The sequence below is a fragment of the Bos indicus x Bos taurus genome, chromosome 10 (assembly GCF_003369695.1).
Source record: "Bos indicus x Bos taurus breed Angus x Brahman F1 hybrid chromosome 10, Bos_hybrid_MaternalHap_v2.0, whole genome shotgun sequence".
NCBI lineage: Eukaryota > Metazoa > Chordata > Mammalia > Artiodactyla > Bovidae > Bos > Bos indicus x Bos taurus.
The window spans coordinates 93,987,707-94,013,758 of NC_040085.1; the positions used below are offsets into that span (position 1 = coordinate 93,987,707).

At 39.0% G+C, this 26,052-nt stretch overlaps 1 protein-coding gene across 1 annotated transcript in view; it reads right to left on the minus strand.

Moving 5' to 3' along the window:
- The window catches only part of DCP2 (decapping mRNA 2), a 55,901-nt gene that overhangs the window by 10,126 nt on the left and 19,723 nt on the right, over positions 1 to 26,052 (minus strand). The window contains exons 5-9 of the mRNA XM_027552592.1: positions 6,949 to 7,101; positions 6,740 to 6,852; positions 6,538 to 6,645; positions 3,571 to 3,709; positions 1,020 to 1,130 (exon numbers count right to left, since the gene is read on the minus strand). Coding sequence (XP_027408393.1) covers positions 1,020 to 1,130; positions 3,571 to 3,709; positions 6,538 to 6,645; positions 6,740 to 6,852; positions 6,949 to 7,101 — 624 coding nt within the window. The remainder of the gene's footprint in view (positions 1 to 1,019; positions 1,131 to 3,570; positions 3,710 to 6,537; positions 6,646 to 6,739; positions 6,853 to 6,948; positions 7,102 to 26,052) is intronic.

Here is a 26,052-nt window from a genome sequence, read left to right on the forward strand (position 1 = left end):
AAAAGCTTTCTGACCATCTATTAAGACTGTCTTCTTTGTTCTTGTCACTATTTCTACTGGAGTGGAGTGCAATAATAGAGAGCAAGTAGTCCAACATTAAACATTTAATTTGTGCTTGCTTGTGGAATCAAAACACTTCAGGTTAAGTAAACGGCACCCAAGAATTCAGGGAAAATACTCTTGTTAAATATCTGAAATTACTATTATTACACACTGTTAAAGAAGGAAAAACAGGTGAAGCTACAACATAAAAAAATTCAACATAGAAATACCAGGACTTATGGAAAAGATAAGCAAGGAAGCTTATTAGTTATGAATTACTTTCTGGAACACAGACTAAAAGAATGGAAATAAATGTCTTAAAACGCTCACAGGTATCTGTCCTTCAGCCTAGTCTAATGACTATGGCATTGGCTGTGAGTGTTTTGTTTTCATTTTCTGAATTCTATCAATTTGAAGAAAAATAAAATACACTGTGAGGCTATTCCAAACTTTTAACTTCATTAAAATAATACAGACACTATTTAGAAAAATAGAATACCTAGGACTTATCTAGGAGAGTTGACTAACACTGTTTCCAAAGTATTAAAGTAAGTCTAAATACCCACATATCGATAATTAATAAGAATCTACAGAACAGCACAGGGAACTCTCCTCAGTGCTCTGTAATGACCTATACAGAAACAGAACCTAGAGTGGATATATGTATAAACTGATCCACTTTTTCACTTGAAACTAACACAACTTTGTAAATCAACTATACTCCAATAAAAATTAATGTTAAAAATCATAAACAAACAGATAAACAAATACCCACATAAAAAAGTAAAGATCAGATGCACAACTGAATCAAAACGACAAATCTATAATCGAGAGTAGGCAGAGATTTCTTAGTGGTGAACAGCACACACACACAGATTCATAAAAATCCTGTCAATAAAGCAATTCAAAATGCCTTGACAATGCCCTTGCCCCATCCTAAAAAGCATGAACTGCCTCAGCATGATGTTAACTCTTACCACCAAGGGATTCTGTTGCTTGGCTGGCTGGCTGTGGACCCCATTTGGTTTTTTCTTTGGATTAGGTGAATCTTGATACTGTTTTCTGCCATTTCCCCTTATACTTTGATTCTGTTTTTCCAATAAGAAATAAAATGTAAACATACAGCACAATGTAACAGGATAAAACAATATACCCCTATGATACATTTAGCTGGTTCGATCAGAGTTCAGCAAAGCCCCCCAAAATCTTCCTAAAACACTGAAGAACCACTATCAACATCTTTCATTATAGAGAGCTTCACAGAGCAAGAATCCTCCAAAGATACAAAATAAAATAGCAAATACAATGTTCCCGAGAAACAACTTTGAAAACCTTATGACTATCAATAGAGGACACTGAGGCACGTTGACTTCAGTCCTTAGATCAGGAAACAAGCACCAGATGTGATCACTGTTACCCTAAAACCTGCTTTAAACTATTAATAAAAGGGAATTTTTAATAATCTTTTTATATAAAATAATAAATAAGACTGGTTTGGCTCAGATGGTAAAGAATCTGCTTGCAATGTGGGAGACCTGGGTTCAATCCCTGGGTTGGGAAGATTGCTTGGAGAAGGGAACAGCTACCCACTCCAGGATTCTGGCCTGGAGAATCCCCATGGACAGTCCATGGGGTCACAAAGAGTTGGACATGACTGAGAGAATTTCACTTTCACTTTTAATCCCTAAATTTAGACCTAAAACCTAAACATGCAGTAGTCGACATCTTGCTATTATATTGCTTAAACATGAGTTAGATTAAGTTTAACTTAAAACAGTTTTTAAACATTAATTTGGCCTTAAAGGTCTTAAGAACAGTTATTTAAAAGAACTAGCTAAAACAGTGCAAAGAACAATTTTATTATTATTTTACAATAAATACACTTGTGTACATCCTATCTACCTACAAAAAAAATTTAGTTCTTAAAATAGCTTGAAAACAGTAACTTAAAGAAAGGAAGGGAAATAGCTTTCAGAAGCTCATGTTAGCACATACCTTTAACTCCATTTCATTTTATTCTTTTCGATATTTACTTTTTTACTGTGTACCATATACATAAAACTTACCACCTGAACCACTTGTAAATGGGCAGCTCAGTGGCGGTAAGTGCAGCCACAAAGCTGTGCAACCACCACCAGTATCCATCCAGAACTTTTCCATCACTGAAGCAGAGACTTTGTCTATTAAATACTTCTGTTTTTTCCTGTCTCTCAGCTCTGATAATCTCATATTAATTAGTGGAATCATATAGCATTTGTCCTTTTGTGTGTGAGGTTCATCCATGTTGTAGCACCTATGTATAATTTCATTCCTTTTAAAGGCCAAATAATATTCACTGTATGTTTACTTTGTTTATCGAGTAACCTTTTGACACACATGTAGGTTGTTTCCACCTTCCGGCTATCATGAACAACACTACTATGAACACTGCTAAGTTATCTCTGAGTCCCTGCTTTCAATTCTTTTGAATATGAACCGCGGAGTGGAACCACTGGGTCACATGGTAATTCTATGTGTACCTTTCTGAGGAACCACCAAGCTGCCCCATGGCAGCTGTACCATTTTACATTCCCACCTGCAATACACAAGGGTTCCAACTTTTTTACATTCTTGTCAACTCATTATTTTCCATTTTTTACTACATTTTTATTACTTCTAAACTGAGCATCTTTTCATGTGCTTACTGACCATGTAAATGTCTTCTTTCAATAAATGTCTATTCAAGTTGTTGTGCACTCATTTTTGTTTAACTGTTTCTTCTTTGCTGTTGTTGAGCTATAGGAGGTCTCCATATATCCTGGATATAAACCCAGTAGATATGTGATTTGCAAACTCTCCCATTTCATGGGTGTTTTTTCTCTTTTGACAGTGACCATTCAAGCACAGAAAGTTTTAAATTCTGATGTACCCAGTATATTTGTAAAAGAAGAAAAGTAAAGACTGGTACCCAAATAGATGGTTAAAATAACAGACAGGTAATACCAAAGATCAGTAAGGATATGGAACAAATGGAACTCTCAAATATTTTGCAGGGGATACAAATTATTTAGAACATTTTTTGCAGTATATACTTAAGAACTTAGGCATATCCACTGCTCCAACAAATCTATATACTCAAAAGAACTGTATATGTTCATCAAAATACATGTACAGAAATATTCCTAGCAGTATGATTTGTAAAAGCCCCCAAGTGGAAACAACAAACACGTCCACTAAGAGTAAAATGGATAAACAAACTGTGATATAATCATACACTGAAGAACAACACGGTGTGAACCTTTCACTGGTAGCACATTTACCAAAATCAGATGTTATTGATACTTCATATTCCTTACTACATTGGATTAATACCAAAGCTGTAAAGGTTAGGAGTCTCATCCCAGCTTCAAATCACAAATCAGGAAGACAGGCGCCTTGGATGAACGACTAAGAGCTCTACAACTGTTAATCTGCAAGGCCTCAACTCAGATGCATTTCTAAGTCAAAGGATCTTAAGTTATGAAAATCTTTAAATGTACTATCACTCACCTTTGCTTTTAAAAGATCAGACACTTCAGCGTGATGATTACTGTATGGTTTATGCTGCAGTGGTTGCCGGTGCTTTACCCACTGGTCACCAGGAGAACCTTCAGGAAATAACTGCTGGCTGTGGCGGAACTTGGTTCGACTACAACAAGATTTAAAAATAAAAATAAAATCAGAAAATTTTTACTGATACTTCTTCCCAAACCTTTAGAGTTTATCTAACGGACTATAAATGTTACTTTATTCACTATCTATCTCCCCTCATTGGAGTTTAAATTCCACAAGGGCAGAGGATTCATGTCAACTTTGTCTACTGCTTTACTGCCAGAACCCAGAAGAATGCCTATCACTCCACATTTCTTGAATGGGGTGATAATCTATTATTTTTAGTCCCAAACTTTTCTAAATTATTGATACCACCTTCTCCTAAAATGACTGTACTTTTAAAAATCTGGGGAATTTCCTGGCAGCCCAGTGATTAGAACTCTGCATTTCCGCTGCAGGGGACACAGGTTCAAGCCAAGGATGAAGAACTAAGATCCCGCAAGCCTTGCAGCCTGGCCGAACAACAAAAATGAATCTGAAGGAAATACTTCTTTCACAAATTTAATAAATTTAGTAACGAAGCCAATAAATAAAGCCACTCTGAATACACATATATCAGTGGATTTTTATAATAGGACAGACAATTCAATTCTTTACTAGGATGCTTCCATATGGAATTTGATCCTGCACAGGTCAGTATGGACCCTCCGTGCTAAGATCTGACAAACTGAGCTATGTTGTTGTTGCTGTTCAGTCGCTAAGCCATGTCCAACTCAGTGATGCCATCTGACCATCTCATCCTCTGTCGCTTCCTTCTCCTCTTGCTCTAGATCTTTCCCAGCAGCAGGGTATTTTCCAATGAGTCAGCTCCACACATTAGGTGACCAAAGTATTGAAGCTTCAGCATCAGTCCATCCAATGAATATTCCTGGTTGATTTCCTTTAGGATTGACTGGTTGGATCTCTGTGCTGTCCAAGTGATTCTCAAGAGTCTTCTCCAACGCCACAGTTCAAAAGCATCAATTCTTCAGCACTCAGCCTTCTTTACGGTCCAACTCTCATATCCATACATGACTACTGGAAAAACCATAGCTCTGACTATACAGACCTTTGTCTGCAAAGTGATGTCTCTGCTTTTTAATACTGTTTAGAGTTGTCACAGCTTTTCTTCCAAGGAAATTAAGGAGTTCAAAATGATAGATAAGCATATTAAATAAAGATCCAGTCTCAAATACTTACACCAAAGAAATCAACTGTAATAGTTTGTAGTAAAGATAAATTGTATTCGATAGTACCACTTACATATATTAATACAGTCCAGAGTCACTGATCCCAAGATCCATATTATAGTAAGATTGTTTCTGAATATTTCAGAATCTGTCCCCTTTTCCATTTAAAAATTGTGATTAAATTGCAGGCTCTCAAAAAAAAAAAAAAATTGCAGGCTCTCTTTCTTTAGACAAAATTCAAGTAATTCCTCCAAAATGTCATAAGAGTTAGTCTATATGTTAAAAAGAGACATCACCCTGCCTGAGAAACCTGGAATTTGTTTGAGAAGTTGTTTCATTATCTCCTTATTCCATTCTCTAGGATCACAAACCCTAATACCGACTGAAAGATGTGGGAATGGTATCATACCACTGTGGGTGACAGATTCTTAAACAGTGACACAATTTCTTTTCAAACCCTATCACTATTTCATAACTTTAGTAGTAACTGGGTTTTTTAAATCATGACTACATTCCTGTTTTTTCTTTTTTCTTCTTCAGTTATATTTAGCAGTATATACTTTGGTGATTATAGTGACCGATTCTGAAAGGCACAAATGACTTTCAAGGCATTTAGTCCAATCTTCTGTCCTCATAAAATCCAACTAAAATGGAATATTCCCTATGTATTTAAAAAATATTGACTGTAGGTGTGATTTACTCCTATTGTTTACTTTTAAAGCTCTAGGATAAAAACAAAGCATCTAACTTAGAGAAAATTTAGAAAGCAACTCTCTCTGAACCTAACAAGGCAAAGCTCTACAAGTTGATTACAAATACATATACTTATTTCACAAAATTATATTGGAAGGACGGATGTTGAAGGTGAAACTCCAATACTTTGGCCACCTGACGCGAAGAGCTGACTCATTTGAAAAGCCCCTGATGCTGGGAAAGATTGAGGGCAGGAGATGAAGGGGATAACAGAGGATGAGATGGGTGGATGGCATCACCGACTCCATGCACACGAGTTTGAGTGAACTCTGGGAGTTGGTGATGGACAGGGAGGCCTGGCGTGCTGCAGTCCATGGGGTCACAAAGAGTCAGACAGGACTGAGCGACTGAACAGAACTGAATTTCAGAAAATTACTTAGCCTACTCTATAACTGTGATTTGGATACAATTAAGTCCCAAACAAGAAAATGCTCTTTGCAGTTCTTATCCATGTAATACTCACTCCTTATAATATACAGTCTAGACTAGGGAAAGGAAAGGTGCAAGCCCAAGTCTTCACAGTGCTATCTTTCTGAACAAATTATACGTCAGCACCCCTCATCTCCTTCTCACAAAAACAGACATTCAACCACATACAGAAACCCAATTATTTCTAAAGTAAAGATATGAGAACACAGAACAAGTACTATGAATACATACAAAGAGAGAAAAAAATTTTCTTTTCCTCATACTCTAGCTATCCATCTAAAAAGCTGACATTCTCTTGTGTATACTATTTTAAAATATGCCTGAAGCTCCTTTATGACTTCAATTAACCTCTCATCCAAAAACCACCCCTCTAAAATGTCTATTATCTGTGAGACTAGTAAGAAACTAGTATCTATAAAAGGAAGCCAATACCTCTGCAAACTTTTTAAGCAAAATGCTACTAATGTATTAAAAAAGACCAAAAAGTCAAAATCCAACACATCTGTTTCTTTACCTCAATTTTTCCACAGTGGGCTTAGCTGGTGTGCTACCAGCGGAGGAAAATCCATTGTCACTATCTGAGGAATCTCCAAATCTTCGAGAAAGCCAGTCCCTTAATGGTCTATGGAGATATTAAGAATTTGCTTTTAAAACTTGGCTATGTAAAGAAACTATCAGAATTGTGAAGTCTAATATTTTAAAAAATACAAACATACCTGATAAAAGGAATGGCCATAAAAAATTTGTTTGGTGCCAAACCAAGTTTGGATTTTGGGGTCATATCATTTCTATGGCAAGGCAATTTCTCAATGGAGAACCACTCAATATTCTGAAACACAAGAAAATTAGTTATTATCAAGGAGTTTCTAAAAGCAATTTAATTAGATACCATCCAGCAACCTGAAAATTCTTCTCAATTACATACCCGGATTTCTCTTCTGGTTTTCGGGTTAAATTTTGTATCTTTTGGAATTCCTGGAATGATGTACAAACGAGCAAGCTGATCATTGATCCGAAGTTCAATGTAATCATCCTTACAAATATAATCTTTAATATCAAAACCAGTTTCTTCAAAGACCTGGAAATAATAAATCTGGATGATGATTTTCAAGTTTGGCTGTTAGACCTTCAGTTCATTAATATTTGCTTATTTCAAAGTCACAAATTCAGAAATATCCAGGAAATTAAATGCATAAAAACACTACATAAAAAAAAAAAAAAAAATCACAGTATTTCAGGGTCTAGTTCTTGCTGTGTCTCTATGAAAAAACCTCCTCACACATTTAAGCCTAAGTTTTTTCAGCTATTCATAAAAAGGAAACATATGATACTGCAATTTACAATAATATGTATTTGGCCACTGTCCCCTCTTCTGGTATAAGAGCTCTTAAAACGGTTGGACGGATAAGGCAGTGGACCCCACTTCAGCACTCTTGCCTGGAAAATCCCATGGACAGAGGAGCCTGGGTCGCTGAGCTGGACACGACTGAGCGACTTCACTTTCACTTTTCACTTTCATGCATTGGAGAAGGAAATGGCAACCCACTCCAGTGTTCTTGCCTGGAGAATCCCAGGGACGGCGGAGCCTGGTGGGCTGCCGTCTATGGAGTCGCACAGAGTCGGGCACGACTGAAGCGACTTGGCAGTAGCAGCAGCAAAACGGTTGGAATGTCTTAAATTATAAAAGCAAAAGTATCTTTGCTTTTTATCTAGGTCTCCCACATTGCAGGCAGATTCTTTACCAGCTGAGCCACAAGGGAAGCCCAGAAGTATCTTTACATCCTGTTAATTATGTGACTTCTGGAGTCTACTTCGGGAATTAACTTGGTTGCCAGGTGATCAACAGGGTTAAAACTTTCAATGGGCCCCTCCTCCCCCACCTCCAGGAAATAAACTCAGTCAACCCCATAAAAACCAAAAAGGAATGTTTCTGGCTTGAAAAACACATGAAGATTTGGGGATAGTGGTGCCAGAGAAGACAGAAAGTTCTTTGCTTTTTTCTGTACCTTGCATCCTAAGTATTTATGTCTTCCATCTAGTTATTCCTGAGTTATATCCTTTTATTGTAATAAACTGGAAAACTTAATAAGAAAAATGTTTCTCAATTCTATGAATCACTCTAGCAAAAACTAATCAAACCCAAAGAGGGGGATCAAAAGGCACAAGTGACAACCTGGACTTTGCAACTGGCATCTGAAGCCAAGCATGGTCTTATAGGACTGAACCCTTCACCTCTGGAATGTGACGCTACCTCAAGGCAGACAGTGTCAGAATTGAGCTGAATTGTAAGTCATTCAGTTCATATCCAAAACCTGCTTATTGATGTGGGGGAAAAAAGCCCCTGCGCGTGTGCGTACATGTATACGCATGCGCGTGCACACACACACTCTAAAATTGGGTCCAAAACCCTTATTATGTGAGAATACATCAGTGGTTCCCACTCCAAGGGAATATAAACCTCATATGGATTTGATTCAGTAACCACAAAAGTACATGTATAACCAAGCTACAGAATGAAAAATGTCTTATACAAAGAAAACCATTCTTCAAACACGAAAATTGAATTGGGATTAATACTAATATTTCAATGGACAGATTCCAAGAAAACAGCTACAACCACCTTTGTACCCAGGGTGGAGTTAGCTGCAGTCACGATCTGCAGTGATTTTGGAGCCCCAAAAATAAAGTCTGATTGTGTTTCCACTGTTTCTCCATCTATTTGCCATGAAGTGATGGGACTGGATGCCATGATCTTAAGTTTTCTGAATGTTGAGCTTTAAGCCATCTTTTCCACTCTCCTCTTTTACTTTCATGGAGAGGCTCTTTAGTTCTTCACTTTCTGCCATAAGGGTGGTGTCATCTGCATATATGAGGTTATTGATATTTCTCCCGGCAATCTTGATTCCAGCTTATATTTCTTCCAGTCCAGCGTTTCTCACGATGTACCCTGCATATAAGTTAAATAATCAGTGTGACAAGATACAGCCTTGAAGTACTCTTTTTCCTATTTGGAACCAGTCTATTGTTTCATGTCCAGTTCTAACTGTTGCTTCCTGACGTGCATACAGATTTCTCAAGAGGCAGGTCAGGTGGTCTGGTATTCCTATCTTTTTCAGAATTTTCCACAATTTTCCACAATAAACAAAAGTTTATTGTGATCCACTATGCTTTGGCATAATCTACACATATGTGATCTACACATATGCTTTGGCATACTCAATAAAAGCAGAAATAGATGTTTTTCTGGAACTCTCTTGCTTTTTTGATGATCCAGCGGATGTTGACAATTTGATCTCTGGTTCCTCTGCCTTTTCTAAAACAAGCTGGAACATCTGGAAATTCACAGTTCACGTATTGCTGAAGCCCGGCTTGGAGAATTTTGAGCATTATTTTACTAGCGTGTGAGATGAGTGCAATTGTGCAGTAGTTTGAGCATTCTTTGGCATTGCCTTTCTCGGGGATTGAAATGAAAACTGATCTTTTCGGTCCTATGGCCACTGCTGAGTTTTCCAAATTTGCTGGCATGTTGAGTGTAGCACTTTCACAGCATCATCTTTCAGCATTTGAAATAGCTCAACTGGAATTCCATCACCTCCACTAGCTTTGTTCGTAGTGATGCTTCCTAAGGCCCACTTGAATTCACATTCCAGCATGACTGGCTCTAGGTGAGTGATCACACCATCGTGATTATCTGGGTCGTGAAGATCTTTTTTGTACAGTTCTGTGTATTCTTGCCACCTCTTCTTAATATCTTCTGCTTGTGTTAGGTCCATACCATTTCTGTCCTTTATCGAGCCCATCTTTGCATGAAATGTTCCCTTGGTAGCTCCAATTTTCTTGAAGAGATCTCTAGTCTTTCCCATTCTGTTGTTTTCCTCTATTTCTTTGCTCTGATGGATGAGGGAGGCTTTCTTATCTCTCCTTGCTATTCTCTGGAATTCTGTACTCAAATGGGTATATTTTTCCTTTTCTCCTTTGCTTTTCGCTTCTCTTCTTTTCACAGCTATTTGTAAGCCTCCTCAGACAGCCATTTTGCTTTTTTGCATTTCTTTTCCATGGGGATGGTCTTGATCCCTGTCTCCTATACAATGTCAGGAACCTCCGTCCATAGTTCATCAGGCACTCTATCTATCAGATCTAGTCCCTTAAATCTATTTCTCACTTCCACTGTATAATCGTAAGGCATTTGATTTAGGTCATACCTGAATGGTCTAGTGGTTTTCCCCACTTTCTTCAATTTAAGTCTGAATTTGGCAATAAGGAGTTCATGATCTGAGCCATAGTCAACTCCCGGTCTTGTTTTTGTTGACTGTATAGAGCTTCTCCATCACTGGATGCAAAGAGTATAATCATTCTGATTTCGGTGTTGGCCATCTCTTGATGTCCATGTGTAGAGTCTTCTCTTGTGCTGTTGGAAGAGGGTGTCTGCTATAACCAGTGTGTTCTCTTGGCAAAACTCTATTAGCCTTTGCCCTGCTTCATTCTGTATTCCAAGGCCAAATCTGCCTGTTACTTCAGGTGTTTCTTGACTTCCTACTTTTGCATTCCAGTCCCCTATAATGAAAAAGACATCTTTTTTGGGTGTTAGTTTAAAAGGTCTTGTAGGTCTTCATAGAACCATTCAACTTCAACTTCTTCAGCATTACTGGTCAGGGCACAGACTTGGATTTCTGTGATACTGAATAACAGAGATCATTCTGAATTGCTTAGTGGATCTAAAACTGCCCCTCCTCATAGTGCCTCAAGGAACTCCAAGACATGGAACCCCAGTTCCTGGGAATAAAGTGTTACCGCTAACCCCCACAGCTAACCCTCACCTTCTCCTTCAACCAGAAAAGCCATGCTTATTAATCTATTAAAATCCTGGGCCTCTGCTTAAAAAACCACTGGTGAGGGGGGAGGGATTCACTGCAAGATTGGATTGACACAGACACACTGCTATACATAAGACAAGTAATAAGGACCTACTACAGAGCACAGTGAACTCTACTCAGTACTCTCTAATGGCTCATATGGGAAAAGGACCTAAAGAAGACTGGCTAGGCATTCATATAGCAGATTCACTTTGCTATATAATACAAGCAAATGTGATCTGACTGCAAATCAATTATACCCCAATAAAAAGTAAAACCATGAGTCTCTTCTAGCCTTAAACGTTCTCCTTCAGATAACATTTATGGTCTCTGGCAAGGTCCTTTCCCACTTCACCCTCAAATGAAAAAGGCTTTGGTTCTTTACTGACTAGAAACCAGTGTGCACCTTTTACGCTGGAATTCCTTCTTCCCTCTAGTTTCAGCACCTACCCAATCAATGGCACAGAAGACGATAAAACATGCACAGGCCTGAACCTCTTACAAGGTAAGGGTGTGGAGGAGTTATTTGTGTCCATTCCTTTTGTCTCTTCCCTCGTTCTCTTGTTGGTTTAGGTACGTCTTTCTACCTCCTTCGATAAGGGCACATCTATATTTCTCTCAGATATGTGTAGGCCGTAACTCACAATTTAAGCTCCTCCACAACACATCTAACTCATTTCTGTATACTGCCAATCATGTTAAACCTTTTTCTAATTTTAAGTACTAGCTGAATATACTCACTTGAAACTGTTCCATGGTACACAGAAAAGAGACATTATTTGTATTTCCTACTTCCAGAAATGACAGAGTGGGAACAGAAATACCTATGTTTTACCAAAAAAGAGCTTTCTTGTCCTAAACCAAAACTATACATCTTATCCAGAATAAAAACCCGAAGGCTCAGTAATAGACACTTTGTAGTTTCACACTTCCCCAGATCTTAATTTATTTATATACATGCGGTGTGTGCTCAGTCACTCAGGGCTGTCCGACTCTTTTATAACCCCATGGACTTTAGCCCTTCAGGCTCCTCTAGCTGTGGGGATTCTCCAGGCTGGAGTGAGTCGCCCTGCCCTCCTCCAGGGGATATTCTCGACCCAGGGATTAAACCCACGTCTCCCACATTGCAGACAAATTCTTTACCATCTGAGCCATCAGGGAAGTCCATTTGTATACATAATACAATATAATTAAACTAACAATTGTGGATTTATTTCACAACTCATGTATGTTATCTGAATGTTCCCATTAAAGTCCAGTTATTAATACTTTGGTTTTCTTTTTCTTTGAAAGTAAGGTCTACCCTACTCTACTGCTTGAGACATAACTTAAAAATGGTTTTTGTTATAAATCAATCTGGTTGGATATTAGAATTATAACTTTAGAAATTAGAACTGGTTTACCTAAAAGTTTACCTATCAGTGACATAAAATTGTTTTTCTTCATCAAAGTCTCCATTAAGAAAGTCAAAATGGAATATATAAACCAGAAGCCATTCACAATATACTCAAATCCATATTGCATTAAGAAGTCCTATATATCCACAAGACTAGTAAACCAACTTAAAAAAAAAAAAGGTAACATGTAACTGGGTACTTAATAATAGAGGACATTCAAATGGCCAATAAGAATATGACAATGTGGCCAACATCATTAAACTTCAGGGAAATATGAAAAACACAATGATAGACCATTACATTCCCCTAATAACGGCTAAAATTTTTTGAAAATGAGATGTAATTAATATATTACATTATATTAGCTTCAGGTACGCAACATAATAATGTTTTGCATATATTGAGAAATGACCATAAATTTTTTCCCCAGTGTTACTGAGATATAATGGTTTGAACATAATGGTTTGACTTATACATACTGTGAAATGGTTACTCTAAGTTTAGCTGATATGGATCATCTCATATAAGTACAATAAAAAGAATAAGAAAAAAATACGTTTTTTTTCTTGTAATGAGAACCCTTAAGCTCTAGTCTCTGAACTTCTCATACGTATCACACAGCAGTGTTAACTGTAGTCATCATGCTGTACATTACGTCCTAGTGCTTATTTATCTTCCAACTCTTGAGCACATTCCTCTAATTCTCTTTTAGACACACACATACCCTCTGAGAACCATAAATCTGATCTGTCCTTCTGAGTTTTGCTTTTCAGATTCCACATAAAAGGGAGACCATACAAAATCTGTCTTTATCTGACTTATCCATTCTGTACAATGCCTTCAATGCCCATAACAGTACAAATTGTAGGATTCTTTTTTTAACAACTGAAATGTATTCCATTGTGTACATACATACCACATCTTCACTAGCCATTCATTTCTCAATGAACACTTAGGTTGTTTCCTTGTCTTGGCTATTATAAACAATGCTATTATGAACATAAGACTGTAGTTATCTTTTCAAGGTAGCATTTTCATTTCCTCTGGATATATTCTCAGAAGTGGAATTGCTGAATCATACGGTTGTTCTATTTTAATTTTTTGACGATCCTCCATAGAATTTTCCGTAGTGGCTGTATCAGTTTACAGTCCTACCAACAGTGAACAAGGGACCCCTTTTCTCCACATTTATCTGTCTTTCTGAAGGCATCCATTCTAAGAGGCATGAGAGATATCTCATTATGGTTTTGATTTGTATTTGCCTAATAATCACCAGATGGTCAACACTGAAATAACACTGATTATACTCTTGGCAGCCAAAGATGGAGAAGCTCTATACAGTCAGCAAAAACAAGACCAGGAGCTGACTGTGGCTCAGATCATGAACTCCTTATTGCCAAATTCAGACTTAAATTGAAGAAAGTGGGGAAAACTACTAGAACATTCAGGTATGACCTAAATCAAATCCCTTACAATTATACAGTAGAAGTGAGAAATAGATTTAAGGGACTAGATCTGATAGATAGAGTGCCTGATGAACTATGGACGGAGGCTCGTGACACTGTACAGGAGACAGGGATCAAGACCATCCCCATGGAAAAGAAATGCAAAAAAGCAAAATGGCTGTCTGAGGAGGCCTTACAAATAGCTGGGAAAAGAAGAGAAGTGAAAAGCAAAGGAGAAAAGGAAAGATATACCCATTTGAATACAGAGTTCCAAAGAATAGCAAGGAGAAATAAGAAAGCCTTCCTCAGCAATCAATGCAAAGAAATAGAGGAAAACAACAGAATGAGAAAGACGAGAGATCTCTTCAAGAAAATTAGAGCTACCAAGGGAACATTTCATGCAAAGATGGGCTCGATAAAGGACAGAAATGGTATGGACCTAACACAAGCAGAAGATATTAAGAAGAGGTGGCAAGAATACACAGAACTGTACAAAAAAGATCTTCACGACCCAGATAATCACGATGGTGTGATCACTCACCTACAGCCAGTCATGCTGGAATGTGAAGTCAAGTGGGTCTTAGAAAGCATCAATACAAACAAAGCTAGTGGAGGTGATGGAATTCCAGTTGAGCCATTTCAAATGCTGAAAGATGATGCTGTGAAAGCGCTGCACTCAATATGCCAGCAAATTTGGAAAACTCAGCAGTGGCCACAGGACTGTAAACATCAGTTTTCATTCTAATCCCTGAGAAAGGCAATGCCAAAGAATGCTCAAACTACTGCACAATTGCACTCATCTCACATGCTAGTAAAGGAATGCTCAAAATTCTTCAAGTCAGGCTTCAGCAATACGTGAACTGTGAACTTCCAGATGTTCAAGCTGGTTTTAGAAAAGGCAAAGGAATCAGAGATCAAATTGCCAACATCCACTGCATCATCAAAAAAGCAAGCGAGCTCCAGAAAACATCTATTTCTGCTTTATTGACTAGGCCAAAGCCCTTGGACTGTGTGGATCACAATAAACTGCGGAAAATTCTGAAAGAGATGGGAATACCAGACCACCTGACCTGCCTCTTGAGAAACCTGTATGCAGGTTAGGAAGCAACAGTTAGAACTGGACATGGAACAACAGACTGGTTCCAAATAGAAAAAGGAGTACGTCAAAGCTGCATATTGTCACCGTGCTTATTTAACTTATATGCAGATTACATAATGAGAAACCCTGGGCTGGAAGAAGCACAAGCTGGAATCAAGACTGCCGGGAGAAAATATCAATAACCTCAGATATCCAGATGGTACCACCCTTATGGCAGAAAGTGAAGAGGAACTCAAAAGCCTCTTGATGAAAGTGAAAGAGGAGAGTGAAAAAGTGGGCTTAAAGCTCAACATTCAGAAAACAAAGATCACGGCATCTGCTCCCATCACTTCATGGGAAATAGATGGGGAAACAGTGGAAACAGTGTCAGACTTTATTTTTCTGGGCTCCAAAATCACTGCAGATGGTGACTGCAGCCATGAAATTAAAAGACGCTTACTCCTTGGAAAGAAAGTTATTACCAACCTAGATAGCATATTGAAAAGCACAGACATCACTTTGCCAACAAAGGTCTGTCTAGTCAAGGCTATGGTTTTTCCAGTGGTCGTGTATGGATGCGAGAGTTGGACTGTGAAGAAAGCTGAGCGCCAAAGAATTGATGCTTTTGAACTATGGTGTTGGAGACGACTCCAGAGTCCCTTGGACTGCAAGGAGATGCAACCAGTCCATCCTAAAGGAGATCAGTCCTGGGTGTTCTTTGGAAGGACTGATGCTGAAGCTGAAACTCCAATACTTTGGCCACCTCATGAGAAAAGTTGACTCATTGGAAAAGATCCTGATCCTGGGAGGGACTGGGGGCAGGAGGAGGAGATAACAGAGGATGAGATGGCTGGATGGCATCACCGACTCGATGGACATGAGTTTGAGTGAACTCCGGGAGTTGGTGATGGACAGGGAGGCCTGGCGTGCTGTGATTTATGGGGTCCCAAAGAGTCGGACACAACTGAGCGACTGAACTGAATTGAATATCTAGTGATGCGGAGCATCTTTTCACATTTTTATTAACTATTTATCTTCTTTGGAAAAATGTATATTCAGGTCTTTTTCCCATTTTTTAATTGAATTATTTGCTACTGAGTTGTATAAGTTCTTATTAGACATTAACTCCTTATCAACTATATGGTTTGCTTGTTATACATTTTTAGACATTAACTCTTTATTGACTATATGGTTTGCAGGTATTCTCTCCCGTTCCACAGGCTTCTACTTTGTTGACTGTTTCTCGTTTTGGGTCGATGTCGTCTTGCTTATTTTGGTGCTTGTGCTTTTGGAGTCATATTCAGAAAGTCATTGCCAAGAGCCACATTAAGGAGTTTTTATCCTGTTTTCTTCTAGAAGTTTCATGGTTTCAAGTCTTACATTTAAGTCATGTACCCACTTCAAGCTAACTTCTGTGAGTGGTGTAAGAGAGTGGTCTAGTTTCATTCTTTTTCATGGGAATATTCAATTTCCTCAGCATCATTAACTGAAGAGACTCTCTTTTTTCCATTGAGTTTTCTTGGCTCCCTCCTCAAATATTAGTTGACCATATATGTGTGACTTTGTTTCTGGGATCTCAATTCTTTGATCTGTTTCATTGATCATTGATCTGTTTATGTTTCAGATCTGTTTCATTCATCTGTTTTTGCACCACTGCCATACCATTTAATGACTACAGCTTTACAGTACAGCATGAAAGCAGGAAGTGTGATACCTTCCACTTTGTTCTTCTTTCAGGATTGCTCTGGTTATTCAGAGTATTCTGTGGTTCTGTACACATTTTAAGATTTTTTTTTTTCTAATTCTGTAAAAATAAGGCCACTGAAATTTTGATAGGGATCACACTGAATCTAGAGATGATTTTTGGCAGTAATGGCATTTTAACAATATTAATTCTCATAATCCATGAACATGGGATAAAGATTTTAAAGTCGGTAATTCTACATGTAGGCAAGGACAACAAGAACTCTCATATGCAGGTGGTCGGAATATAAATGGGTTCAACCAACTGGAAAACCACTGGCAACTTCCCTATGACTCAGTAATTCCATTCCTAGAGAAACGAAGGCTTATTTTCCTCAAAGGACATGTACCACCATATTTATACCAGTTTTATCCTTAATAGCCAAAAGCTGGATACAATCCAATACATAAAAGAATGGATAAACAACTGTGGTATATTTGTACACTGCAATATTACAAAGAGCGATTAAAAAGAACCAGCTGCTAATATACACGATAACACAGATGAATCTCACAAGCATTACACTGAGAGAGAGATATAGACATTTCTCCAAAAAAGACATACAGATGGCTAACAAACACATGAAAAGATGCTCAACATCACTCATTATCAGAGAAATGCAAATCAAAACCACTATGAGGTACCATTTCACACCAGTCAGAATGGCTGCGATCCAAAAGTCTACAAATAATAAATGCTGGAGAGGGTGTGGAGAAAAGGGAACCCTCTTACACTGTTGGTGGGAATGCAAACTAGTACAGCCACTATGGAGAACAGTGTGGAGATTCCTTAAAAAACTGGAAATAGAACTGCCTTATGATCCAGCAACCCCACTGCTGGGCATACACACTGAGAAAACCAGAAGGGAAAGAGACACGTGTACCCCAATGTTCATTGCAGCACTGTTTATAATAGCCAAGACATGGAAGCAACCTAGATGTCCATCAGCAGATGAATGGATAAGAAAGCTGTGGTACATATACACAATGGAGTATTACTCAGCCATTAAAAAGAATACATTTGAGGAGTATTACTCAGCCATTAAAAAGAATACATTTGAATCAGTTCTAATGAGGTGGATGAAACTGGAGCCTATTATACAGAGTGAAGTAAGCCAGAAGGAAAAACATAAATACAGTATACTAACGCATATATATGGAATTTAGAAAGATGGTAACAATAACCCGGTGTACGAGACAGCAAAAGAGACACTGATGTATAGAACAGTCTTATGGACTCTGTGGGAGAGGGAGAGGGTGGGAAGATTTGGGAGAATGGCAATGAAACATGTAAAATATCATGTAGGAAACGAGTTGCCAGTCCAGGTTCGATGCATGATGCTGGATGCTTGGGGCTGGTGCACTGGGACGGCCCAGAGGGATGGTATGGGGAGGGAGGAGGGAGGAGGGTTCGGGATGGGGAACACATGTATACCTGTGGCGGATTCATTTTGATATTTGGCAAAACTAATACAATTATGTAAAGTTTAAAAATAAAATAAAATTAGAGAAAGAAAAAAAAAAACACAAAGAATAGCTATTTCGAAATCCTAATTATATGAAGCTCAGAACAGGCAAAAATAATCGATGGTAACAGAAAAGTCAAAACAGTGGTTCCTTCCAGGAAATGTGGGAAAAGTAGGTGCTGATCCGAAAGGGCAGGAGGACTTTCCTGGTGGGCCAGTGGTTGGGAGTCTGCCCACCAATGCAGGGGATGCAGGTTGGATCCCTGGTCAGGGAAGGTTCCACATGACATGCAGCAGCTGGGCCCATGTGCCACAACTTCCGAGCTGGCACTGCAGAGCCCAGGAGCTGCAATCACCGAAGCCCGAAAGCCCCAGAGCTCCACAACAGAAGAAAGCCCTCGCACAGCAACAAGGAGCCCACGCCACAGCCAAGCCCCAGTGCAGCCAAAATTAAAAAAAGAAGGGGCAGCAAAGACTCTTCTGAGCTGCTGAAAATATTCTTTGACCTGGATGGTGGTTTCACAGGCATGTACATACATAAAAATTAATAACCTGCTAAGTTTATTTTATGCTTTTATCCGTCAACAAAAAAAGCTTAAAAAATAATTTTTACATGGTTCTTAATTCTATTTTTACAGTTATTCTCTTTAACTCTCTTCTTTGAATATCTTATAATCAGAAATTAGAATACCTACCCGTCACATATGTCTGTAAAATAATTAAAAGCTATGCTAAAAGTAAATTGTATAATCTAAGTTCTTTGTAAGCAGACCCTATTTGTTACAAACAGAATCTAAATGAATACATGCTTAACAAAACAAGCACTGAAGGACTAAGAGCCTGTTTCAGATTAAAGACTGCAAAACAACAATTAAATGCAAACACAGGGCAGGAGCCTGGGATAGGATCCTGTATGGGAGAAGGGGTGGAAACTGCAGAAAAGGACTATAATGGATCAACTAGTAAATCTGAATACTCAATTATCCGTTAGATAAAAGAACCTTTCAAACCCATTCCTGAATTTGATAATTACACCGTGATTATGTAACAGAACTTTCTAGTTCTTTAAACTTATTGATACATGCAGTAATAGTGGTTAAGAGACATTATGTCTACAATTTACTCCTAAATTATCTAGCAATAATAATAAAAACCATACACCCATATGTATCAAAAGTAATAAAGCAAACATGGCAAAATATTAACAGGTGGGTCTATTCTTTTTATTATTCTTACTATAACATTAACACAATTTTAAAGACTAACATGTAATTAATGGTAAGGTTGTTTTAGTGTATTCATTCAAATATATCTGTGTGCTTAGTGACAGGTACTATCCTATCCTACGCACTGATTTCAGAAATGAATAAAGCAAGCACTGCTCTTTCAAGAGCTCCATCTTAAAAAGAAATGATAACTGTGGTATGATATACATGCCAGAAAGTAGGTGGGTGCCATGGGAATACAGAATCAGGATGCTTACCTCAGCCTTGAGGGGCTTCCCAACTGCCCATGCAGGAGAGGCCCATTTGATCCCTAGTCCAGGAAGATGCCTGCAGAAGGAAATGGCAACCCATTCCAGTATTCTTGCCTGGAAAAATCCCAAGGACAGAGGAGCCTAGTGGGCTTCAGTCCACGGGCTCACAAAAAGTTGGGACACGAGTGAGCGACTGAACATCAACTCAGCCCTGGGCACAGGTGAGGTGTGAGGTGTGAGCTGGGGTAGTCACCTGGAAGGCTGTCATAAGCAGGGTCCTATCCTGTGGATAAACCTGGGCTAGGACTTGAAAGATGACTAGAAGTTTATAAGACTGACAAGAAGAAAAAGATACTCCAGATAGCTGAGAATGACTATAGCTGAAGGATTATAAAGAGAAGAAATGGTACAACATGAGGCCATTAGTGTAATGTAACAAAGGCAGCTTTGAAACCCTGTACAACCATACTTCAGTTCAGTTCAGTCGCTCAGTCGTGTCCGACTCTTCGCGACCCCATGAATTGCAGCACGCCAGGCCTCCCTGTCCATCACCAATTCCCGAAGCTCACTCAGACTCATGTCCATCGAGTCAGTGATGCCATCCCAGCCATCTCATCCTCTGTCGTCCCCTTTTCCTCCTGCCCCCAATCCTTCCCAGCATCAGTCTTTTCCAATGAGTCAACTCTTTACATGAGGTGGCCAAAGTACTGGAGTTTCAGCTTCAGCATCGTTCCCTCCAAAGAAATCCCAGGACTGATCTCCTTCAGAATGGACTGGTTGCATCTCCTTGCAGTCCAAGGGACTCTGGAGTCTTCTCCAACACCACAGTTCAAAAGCATCAATTCTTCGGTGCTCAGCTTTCTTCACAGTCCAACTCTCACATCCATACATGACCACTGGAAAAACCATAGCCTTGACTAGATGGACCTTGGTTGGCAAAGTAATGTCTCTGCTTTTGAATATGCTATCTAGGTTGGTCATAACTTTCCTTCCAAGCAGTAAGCGTCTTTTAATTTCATGGCTGCAGTCACCATCTGCAGTGATTTTGGAGCCCAGAAAAATAAAGTCTGACACTGTTTCCACTGTTTCCCCATCTATTTCCCATGAAGTGATGGGACCGGATGCCATGATCTTCGTTTTCTGAATGTTGAACTTTAAGCCAACTTTTTCACTCTCCTCTTTCCCTTTCATCAAGAAGCTTTTGAGTTCCTCTTCACTTTCTGCCATAAGGGTGGTGTCATCTGCATATCTGAGGTTATTGATATTTCTCCCATACTTAGAATAAACATAATACAATGCTGCTGCTGCTAAGTCGCTTCAGTCGTCTCCGACTCTGCGCGACCTCATGGACTGCAGCCTACCAGGCTCCTCCGTCCATGGGATTTTCCAGGCAAGAGTACTGGAGTGGGTTGCCATTGCCCTTTCCAATAATACAGGGCAAGACTTCTTAATTCTAAAAGTGATAAAGATTGGTTCACCTCTAAAATAAGGTACTCATTCTCAACAAGCATTTACCAGGAAAAAATTTTAATAGCTCACTTTTATGTACAGATAACAAATCTACAGCCAACAAAGGGTTAATATCCAAAATATATAAACAGCTCGTACAGTTCAAGATCAAAAAATCAAAAAAAAAAAAAAAAAAGGAACAGTCAAAAAATGGGCAGAACCCAAACAGCCATTTCTCCAAAGATGTACAGATGGCCAGTAAACACTTGAAGAGAGGCTCAATATCACACATTATTAGAGAAATGCATATCAAAACTATGAGATTATCGCCTCACACCAGTCAGAATGCCCATCATCAAAAAAAATCTACCAAGAGTAAATGCTGCAGAGTGTGGAGAAAGGGAACCCTCCCGCACTGGTGGGAATATAAACCGATACAGCCACTGTGCAAAACAGCACGGAGGTTCCTTAAAACACTAGGAATAAAATCACCGTATGACCCAGCAACCCCACTACTGGGCCACTACTCCCGCCCTGAGAAAACCACAGTGCCAGAATACACACGTGGCCCTCGTTCACTGCAGCACTACTGGCAACGGCCAGGACGCGGAAGCAACCTAGATGCCTACCAACACGTGAATGGATAAGAAGCTGCGGTGCACTTCCACAGTGGAGTACTGCTCAACCAGAAAGCAATGAACTTGAGTCAACTGTAGTGAGGTGGATGAACCTAGACTGTGCTGGAGAGCCAAGTAAGTCAGAAAGAGAAAAACGAGTGTCGTATGTTAACGCATATATACGCAATCTAGAAAAATGGTACTAATGAACATAGCAGAGACGGGACTGTGGACACAGTTGGGGAAGGCGAGGGTGGGGCAAATTACATACAACAGTGCAGTGTCAGTCGCTCAGTTGTGCCCGACTCTGTGCCACCCTGTGGACTGCAGCCCACCAGGCTCCTCTGTCCATGGGATTCTCCAGGCAAGAATACTGGAGTGGACTGCCATTTCCTTCTCCAGGGGATCTTCCCGACCCAGGCAGGCATCAAACCTGGGCCTCCTGCACTGCAGGCAGATTCTTTACCGTCTGAGCTACCAGGGAAATCCTATATACACAATATCACACATAAAACAGGTAGAAGGAAGCTACTAAATAACACAGGAAGCCCCGCCTAGTGCTCTGTGATGACCTGGAGGGGTCATCTCATGGCTGGGGATGGGTGGGGAGGCTCAGGAGGAAAATTATATATATACACACACATACACAAATACACACACACATAACTGATCTGCATTACTGTACAGCAGAAACCAATTCAAAATTATAATGCAATTTCCCACCAATTAAAAAAATAAAATTTAAAACCAATTTTTAATACCAAACCTTCTGTGAATCAAATCCCTTCCTGTATGATAATTCAGAGTTAACGTTCCTGGCGCATGGAATAGGATTAACGTCTCAAACGATATCAGATAAAAATCTCTATGTAAGAGTAAAAAAATGTGCTACCCAAAGAACACCAGCATAGACAATCAAATCCTCTGCCTAAAATCTATGTCCTATAAGCCTACAAGTGGTAGAATAAACCAGTAATTCCTCTGTACAAATTCTATCAAGATTAAATCACATAAGGGCACATTAAAGTAAGTGTCATTATAATAAAATGCTGTTCTACCAAATAATAAGCAGCAACATGAAATCTCGAAACCACATATGAACTGCCAAGTATTCCATGTTCTCAAAAACAGGTGTTGTTTCACCACAATTGGTAACAAAAATATACCAAGATTATCTTAATACAGCCTTTCAATAAAACCTAGAGAACATTTTTCACATCTCTATCGTACATCTACTTGACTACTGAATAAGTGTTCAGAAATAACCCAATTAACAAAGGTGAACCAAGTGATCAAAGAGAAGATTGGAAACTACTCATTAGGACGGCCATTAGCTTTCAACTGAAGATTATTCACAGCTTCTCCCTGAGCGGCCTGCTTGCCACTGATTCTTCAGCCCAGTCCACACACACAGCCCTTACAGAAGGTGTCAGATTCTGCTGTAGCAAAATAAACACTTCTACACACTCATACACGATGAAATAACACTGATACAATTACAATAAAGAAAATTTAAAAGTTATTAAGCAACCTAAAATAAAACCCATGGTAGAAACCAGAGGGAAAAAACACATGGTAAAAACAAGAGAAAAAGTGCTTAACACATCAGCCTAAGCCTAATGATAGCTAAAAATTAAGACAAAACTTCTCCATATGTATTCATACAAGTGAAAATGAAAAGTGTAATATTAACTCCTATAAATGGAATAACAATCTGGTTTTCAGCTAAGACTGATGGCGCTCCCCCTCCCTCAGTGTTGCTTCTATTGTGCTGCAGCACCACCAAGTGGCAGAAGGATACACTGCAACTCTAGGACGGCTGGTTGAATACTTCAACACTCAAAAATAGCAATTACTATGGACTGAACCTTCCAAAATTCTTAGGAAGGCCTAACTCCCAAAATGACTGTACTTGGAGACGGGGCCTGTGAGGAGGTGGTGCAGGTTACATGAGGTCATGCAGGTGGGTCTCCAATCCGACAGGACTAGTGCCCTTTAAGAGGAGGAGACACCGGTAAACTAGCGCCCTGGGCTCTCAGTCACCCAGGGAAGACCACGCGGGCACACAGAGACAAGGCAGCTGACTGCAGGCCGGAGGGAGAGCCTTCACCAGGAAGTCCACCAACAGGCAGCTTGCTCTTAGGCTTCCCAGCCTCCAGGAGTCGAAAATAAACGTCTACTGCTTATGCCACCCAGTCTGCAGTATTTTGTTATGGCAGCCTGAATGGATTAATACAGCAATGCTACACCTTAATTCCACAATCTGTTCTTTATGAGAAAAGCATTCACTTAAAAGGAACAAAAATCAAAAGATTTGCCTTTAAAAATTCTAGCCCTTAAAATAACAGAAATTAAAAAAAGTCTTTTCTAAAAAGTTCCTTTATCGGCTAAAAGAGGCTATTATTTAGTTCAGAAAAGTTAGAAGTTAGGATTAATTCTTATTATCAAAGGGAACATTTTTTCCCCGAAATTAATCAACTGTGGTTCCTAAGTACACCTGTGGTTTCCTCAGAGCAAGACAAAATCTTTAAAACACGGGAGGCGGGGGGAGATTCATATTGGTCCAAATAAGAGAGCTAAGTGTTATCAGGAAATAGATATATGTACTTAAAATCAAGTTTCTTCTGTTTACATCTGTGTATGTATTTAGAAATTCTCACCAATTTACAAACATTCCTGACTGTCTATATATTAAATAGCAGCCAAGAACATGAACTCCAGAACCCAAATACTAGGGTTTGCATCTCTGTTTTGTGCTTACTGAGTACTCAACAGCTCTGTTTCAGTTACCCACCTGTAAAAATAGAGATAACTTCCCATAAAGGCTGCATCTTCCCCTACAGGATTCTCCATTCTCCCACTCCCCCGGCCCCAAGAATAAACTTTATTTACTTTCTTACAAATTATGGTGATCCACTGGAATCAGCACCAGACAGACAGGATAACTTTTTATCTCAGTATCCCAGAGCAGAGAACAAAGAAGAGAAACCAAGGTGAAAACTGTCCTGGTTCACAGGTTAACTTTCTCTTTTTATCCCAAATACCCCACTTCTGCATCATCCCGACTCTGTATAATATCGTGTATAAAATTCATGAGATGGAGCATTCCAGCAGTAGATGCAGGCAGAGCCCTTGGATCTAGGGTCCTTCTTCAGTTTTCCAAGATTAGGCATTTGATTCCTCGGGAAAGATCCAATTATGAAGATAGCCCATACCACCTAATTTAGCCGAAATTTCTGTTACTGCAGTTAATATTTCTTTCTGGACCTGGACAACTATCTCACTACTGTAGGAGAAGTCTACTCCATGTATAAGACGTATGGATTAACTCCACCAGGTAGGACAGTATGGCTCCCATTTTGCCTTTCTTTATAAGCAAGACAACTACAAAAACTGAAGACACAAAAGGGAAGACTTTTTAACTACTCCATTTCATCTCCTGCCATCTGCAGAAAATAAAGGAAAAGCTCTTAAGAGGATGTGGCATTTCCTCACCTGCTCCCTAAATAGTTATCAATTTTAAAGGGTGGGCATAAAATGTCTTTGCTATAAGCTGTTGCAAAATACTTGCTCAGATAAGCTGTTCCACACTCAATTTAAAATGCAGCATTTTCAGTCATTTTAAAAATCTTACTCCAAAGTAAATAAGCATTGATACTTTTTCTACAGTAAATGACCACTAGTGGTTTTTAAGAATTTTAACTATTATCCCTCACTAACAAATAGACTCGAACCAGGCGGTGAACACTGCTCTAGAAAAACATGGAGCAAAAAAAAAAGAGATTCAAATAAAATATGCTACAAAATCCATACTGCCATCTCGAAAAAAAAAATCTCAAAATTCAATCACTACCAGCTTAGACTCTAGGAAGATACCACTTCTAGTTATGAATATCTTGCTTTTAGAAACAAGTCCTTGAGTTAGACTCCTAATAATTTTATATCTTACAGAGAGATTTGTCCAGTTTCTCTAGGCTATTGAGCAACATATACTAAAACTATAATGGAACAAACCCCTTTCAACTCCTAGTCCAGTTCTCTTTCCATTTTATCATATTTCCTCATAGCTCAACTCCTCAAATGTCAAGGACAAGGTGTACTGGTGTAAATTGATAAATAAGAATACCGTATACAATGTATCACAATGTATTACTGTGGGCTACAGCCAACTGGTTACATGTGATAAACAATTTAAGTAAGAGTGAACATCCTCCTTTTACAAATAAGAAAATAAGGCCCCATACAGACAGCTAGTCTGTGGCAGTCTTTTGGGGAAAAAGTGACCTCCATCTACAAACATACCCAGTTATGATTTGAATGGGCAGAAGAGAGGCGTTTCCAGGTAGGAAAATCACATAAGCAAAAGCTTAGTGGATAAAACAAATCAATCAATTCAGAGGACAAAGAATAAATTATTTGACTAAGAATGCTATGCTAAGTCGCTTCAGTCGTGTCTGACCCTGTGCGACCCCATAGATGGCAGCCCACCAGGCTCCCCATCCCT